This window comes from Sorex araneus, chromosome 1 (genome assembly GCF_027595985.1).
Source record: "Sorex araneus isolate mSorAra2 chromosome 1, mSorAra2.pri, whole genome shotgun sequence".
NCBI lineage: Eukaryota > Metazoa > Chordata > Mammalia > Eulipotyphla > Soricidae > Sorex > Sorex araneus.
The window spans coordinates 225990216-225996215 of record NC_073302.1 but is presented as its reverse complement, the minus strand read 5'-3'; the positions used below and the strand labels follow the sequence as shown (position 1 = coordinate 225996215).

The window sequence follows — 6000 nt, the reverse complement described above, 5'->3', positions numbered from 1 at the left end:
AGTAAAGATCATTGTAAAGGGGGAGTGGGTAGGGCATTTGCCTTGCATGCAGCCAACCGGGGTTTGATTCTTCCGTCCCTCTCAGAGAGCCCAGCAAGCTACCAAGAGTATCTCGCCCACATGGCAGAGCCTGGAAAACTACCCATGGCATATTCGATATACTAAAAACAGTAACAAGAAGTCTCACAATGGAGACATCTGGTGCTCGCTCAAGCAAATCGATGAACAATGGGATGACAGTGCTACAGTGCTACAGTAAAGGGAGAGAAGTTCAACAAGAAAGTGGACACTAAGGAAAATGGCCATGTCCTACATCTAAGAACTCTGGGCTGTAGATTTCTATAAATTCAAAATTCTGCCAAACAGGTTAAAGACCAGCACAGTGTAAAACAAATTATTTATTTCAATTTCCATTTAAGGCTTTTCAGAGGTCACAGCAGAAGTGAATACTGATACAGAAACAAGGGTTCCAACTGTACATTTACAGTAAAGTTAATATCGATATGATCTTGATGTAAAGGTACATGATAATAGCATCATTCAGAATCCATGAGGAAAGTTTCAAAGTCCAGGTCCAAGTCAGAAACCAGAGCATCTACAAAGTCCTCAATGGAAGGACACTTCTGAAGCATGCCTGCAGAGACAAGAGCAGATGACACAGTGATTGGCACAGCACAGTAAAAATGGAGCAAGATACACTCTGCCCTGTAGACAGAAAGATAATCTGATTTCCGGGAAAGAAGTGCTGCCTCCCAGTGCTTAGGAAGGCATCCCAGAGTCAAGAGAAGGGTGGGGTCTGAAGCTCTTCATGATTTTCAGGAATTTTTACTCTCTATCAAAAATTAACATAGTGCTAGGCCTAAATATGTTTTCAAAGGTTTCTTTTTTTAAAACTTAAGCACCGTGGTTTACAAAGTTGCCCCTACCACAGCTGCTACAGGCACTCATTATTCCAACACCAACCCCACCACCAAGTGACACTTCCCTCCACCTGTGTTCCCAACTTCCCGCCCCGCCCCAGGGCTGCTCCCTCGGCGGGCACAGATTTACTTCACATTGCTTGCTACAACAAAATGGCAAATGACATTATAAAAAAAAATCAATAAATGTCAATCTGTAATCACTGTTATATCTTATAATAGCATTAACTAACGTCATTGTCTGAGGATTTGTTTTTGAAGGATTTTTATTTTTCACACGTTACCATACATCTGGAGTGATGTTAGAAGATTGAATTTTTAGTTATCTTTGTCTAGGTCAATTCAGAATTGATTACGTTGTTTGTTTGTGGCCACACCCTGTTGTATTCAGGGTTTACCCTTGGTGGTACTTGAGGGACATATGCGCTGTCGATCCCCTGCCAGCCCTAGGAGGGAAAAGAACCCTATCTGCTGAACCATCAAGAACTCTGCCCCAGGAATTGATTACATTTAATAAACTTTACTATCAACTTCTATATACTGTAAAATCAATCAAGTGTTAATGTTTGTACAGAAATTTCACCTCAGAGCCAAGTTACTGTCTTTCTTCCACATTTTCTTATCTTGGAAAATTAACTTTATAACTGAGCGTGTCTTGCATAAAACCTATGGAAAGCAGATCTCATCTAATGTACAAAGATAAAACATGGAGACTGAGAGTGGGGGTAAGGAGGCACTACATCTGGCATACATCAACAAATCAATGAAAAGCTGCATTTACCTCCATTTTTTACTCCCAGTAAGCCAGAAATAAAGAATCAAGTAATCTACCTTTTTGCCTCACCCTCTGTTCTTGTCAGATGATGCTTATTACTCAGGGCTGAACAGCTCTCTAGCTAAACATTGGCATTTAATTTGGGGATCCTCTCAAGTGAATTCCAGCAGTGAGACACGAGAAGATTGCCAGAGACGTCTATAATCTGCAAATAAATCCTTCCCTTTTTGGGGGTGTGCATTTTCCTTTTGGAGAAGGGATGCACACCTGTGGTGCCAAGTGAATTATGTAGTGCCAGGAATCCTGCATGAAAAATATGCCCTTTAGCACTTTAAACTTTCTCTCTCAGCCATACCTGCCACATCTCAAAAGCAGCTCAATTAAAATACAGTAGTGCTTGAAGGCAAAGGGTCAGCTCAGGTTATGAGTATTCTAGAATGAAATAGGTCATGACAATTTTGTGGACGAGAAGTGCCCAATGACACAAGTCAACTAACTGTGGGACAGGGTATCCAAAGAGACAAAACGAACCTTGACCTCTATCACACACAGAGCAGACATTAATTTGACATAGGCACACATCTCATACAAAGCTAAAATAAGTGTCTAAAAAAACAGCTAGAATAAACATTATGGCTTAGATGTAGGCAAAGGTCTCTCAGGACAAAGGAAAATGAACCATTAAAAACATGCTTTGTAATAGATTCATGCTTTTCCCAGGTTTGAGCCAGTTCTTTTTTGCTCTCATTCTCCCACCCTCCTTGCCCCCACTCTTTTGGGCCCCACACAGTGGGGATCACTCCTGGCAGTGCTTGGGGACCATATATAGTGCCAGAGATTGAACCCAGGTTGGCAGAGTGCAAGGCAAGTGTCTTAATCCCTGTACTATTTTTCCAACATGGTGTTTCAGGTTTCTTAATACTGAAGATAGCTGTTAAGTAAATATACTTTAAAATGGCTTCCTTCCAATCAAATGTGAACCTATTACACCATTTTCTTCTTTTCAGTATTTGAAACAGAATCATTGGTCATTTATAATTAAAATGACTAGAACACTAGAGCTAAGAGGACGATAAAATCCACTTAGTCAGAGCCAAAATATTCACTTAAACATGGCTCGCCTGTCCCTTTGAAGTGGTTCATTTCAACTAGACAAATGCCAATATAAATATGACCTTTCTCTGTCCTTCTTGGCAGACAAACTAACTAACACACATCCTTTTCCAATTTTCCATTTCAACCATTCCAGCATCTTAGAAAATGGCAATTATGGCAACAACAGGGGAAAACATATATTCAAAGGATTGAAAAAGAAAGAGATATGGTCAGAGCTAAATGATTTGCTGACTTGGATGTTATAATCCTGCTAAAGAAGGTTCAAAAAAGCAGAAACTAGGGGAAAAAACCGCCTTAGAATTCTTTTAGTTCGAAGTTATGGTCTCTTCACTTTAATTAGATTTAAGCATTCTGCAAGTGTCAACATGAACTAACCTCTACAGAAAATGAAGAGAAAAAATACTGTTTTTAGGCTGTTCCATAAATGAGAAAAAAACAAAGTTAGATTTCACATATATGATTAGTAAAAAAATTCCAAGAACTTTTTGATTAAAAAAAAATCTGGCAAAGATTTGCCCTTTGTTTTCATGTTTTAGTTAACGAAGGGGAATGAGATTTGCAACAATTTACAGGGTCTCAGAAGACTAGACTGAGTTAATAAATCCACTGAGTAATTTACACACTACAAAGCTGAAACATATTTCACTGTGGAAATCAAATAATTTAGGAGGGGAAATGCGCTGATTTTATGCAGAGGACTGAACTGAATAAATGACGAATTTAAAATTCAAAAGAGAAAAGAGGAACTTTTGTAAAGAGAAGGCAAAAGACAAAATGCCAGAAGGACACACATCATACACATCCATTCATGAAAAGAAAAAAAAAGTCACTGAACATCTTCTGTTTCACTTAGAGGAACAGGATATGTAAAGGAGTAGTTAGAGAAGGATCATTTGTATTGCTCATTCTACCTAAGAGTCTAATGGGCTAATAAAAGTGGGCACACACCAGAACACTTTTATCTGGACTTCTTCGCTCAACCAGCATGACTCATAACTATTAGGGCAATTACATCAGGCCTGATGACAATAAATGAGATGTCAAAAGGAAGAGATTCTTGAAAGAGTAAGGGCTGCCAGACCAAGCAATGTGTTGTCTCTTTTGGCTGCTCTCACAGGGCTGGAAATAGGGGGAGGATAAAGAGGCAGGAGGGCCTGGACCTCCAAAAACTGGCCTAGAAAGAGATTACTAGAATCACTAACCACTGACACAAACTCCAAAATGCTGGTGTCAGCTACCCGCTGGGCACTGTTACATGTACAAGCACCACACTGAAATAGGAACCCATCAGATTCTTGGACATACTGGTAAGGAGCCTCTTTTAGGTGAGAGAATGGAGCAAAAAAAGTCACACAAGCCAGATGTTTCTGTTGAACCCTGGCAGTGTGGTTCTGCCCTTACAGCTTACTGGCTGGACTTCTGTCAAATAATATTCTCAAAAGTTCATAGTTAAACATCAAACCCTGGATGCAATAAAATGAAAATGGCTGGAGAAAGGGAGAAACAAAAAGTCTAATTAACTTCCATGATTCGATGGATCACCTTGTTTATTGTAAGCTTCTCACCCTGAAGACTTGGCCACATGTGACTCTTGCTTGAGTTTATTTCTACAGACTAATACAAGGGGAAAATGTGTCTGAGAGTTTTCCACGTAAGTTTATTTTTCTGGATAGTTCCAAGTAATCCCCTGCAAACAGAAGCCCTTCTGGGGTCTTAGGAGCTCCTTGTCTCAGCCCCGAGTGAGGTAAGTATCTTCACAAAGCTGAAAGTTCACACCTGCTATTCTGTAACACCCAACACAGAATTCAACCAGGCCATCTTCAAAATATCAACATGCTCTTGGCAAGACCTAATCTTTAACCTCTTGAGTGCTTGTTGGGATGTTTTACTAGTATAATTATTTGAAAACACGATTGAGAGCAACTAGTTGGCAGTCTGACTATGATGCTAAGCCAAACTGGCAACACCACTCCTGCTCTGGTTCCCTTGATGTAGCACCTGGGAGGCAATGGTCTGTGTGTCACTGGATTTCCTGGATACCAGAGGATTAACAAGGCAATATTAATTAGTATTTTAAGCTTTGGAAAAGAAGAATATTCCACTCTTCCTTCAGTCATTTTTATACACTCTTTCATGCTAGCCGAGGGCACCAAATCAATCAAAATTGTGGTTAAGTTGAATCAAAGTATTAAAAAAAGCAAAGAAGGGTGAATAAAGTAAGTATAAGCTGGATCTTCATAAGTGTTTTATCTTTCACCCATTCACTCACTGATTCCATCTATCTGTATACCTAAGCAGTATACCTGATGTAAATTTAAGACAATTTATTTATTAAGAAGATAATCCATTGAAAACTTACTCAATGCCCTGAATTTTACCTGGGAACCTACTAGAAATGTAGTTTTTTTTTCTTTTTGGGTCACACCAGCAATGATGAGGGGTTACTCCTGGCAGTGCTCGGCGGACCATATGGGATGCTGGGAATCGAACCCGGGTTGACCGCGTGCAAGGCAAACGCCCTACCCACTGTGCTATCTCTCCAGCCCCAGAAATGCAGTTTCTTGGTCCCCTCCCCAGACCCAATGTCAGGAAGTGGGGCTGGGAGTGCAAGAAGAGCTGGAAGAAGCCTTGTGGGATTCCGAAATGTGAGGGTGACCACTATGAGGAACCAATGGAACCAGGCCAAGTGAAAATGAGGTGAAGCATCCAACTGACACTTGAAAAATACTGAGTGAGAAAAAAATGTACCAATTTCTTCATTGATGAAACTCAAAATTATGTGTTTCCCAAGTAAATAGAAAATCTTAGGAAATAAAAGCAAATTTTGCCTAAGACAAATTTCAAAGTGATGAGTACCAGGCCCAGAAAGAGATGACCCCACTGGCTGGAAAGGCACCTAGAAGGATTCAGTAGACCAGACATGAAAATGGCCTAAAATTGGGGATGTGGAGTGGGGTTGGGGAGTGAGGGGGCTGCAGACCTGGGCCTGGGCTTGCAGGAGCCGCCCGGATCAGAGACAGGTTCTGAGTTCAGCAGGAGGGTTTTTAGCTTTAAAAAAGTTCTTTCCCCGGAAAACTTATTTGTGTTTGGTGATCACGGACTCTGGCAAAACATAGACATGCATCTTGGAAACTCATTTCCTGAGCGATTCTGATTGATCTGAACCTGAGAAATCTCACTGGGCTTCAG

At 40.5% G+C, this 6000-nt stretch overlaps 1 protein-coding gene across 1 annotated transcript in view; it reads right to left on the bottom strand.

Annotated features, from left to right (window-relative positions):
• Positions 1-380: 380 nt before the first annotated feature.
• Positions 381-6000, bottom strand: part of MIPEP (mitochondrial intermediate peptidase) — a 188627-nt gene continuing 183007 nt past the window's right edge. Inside the window, exon 19 of the mRNA XM_055136792.1 lies at positions 381-634. Within this exon, the coding sequence (XP_054992767.1) occupies positions 537-634 (98 nt within the window). The 3' untranslated portion in view covers positions 381-536. The remainder of the gene's footprint in view (positions 635-6000) is intronic.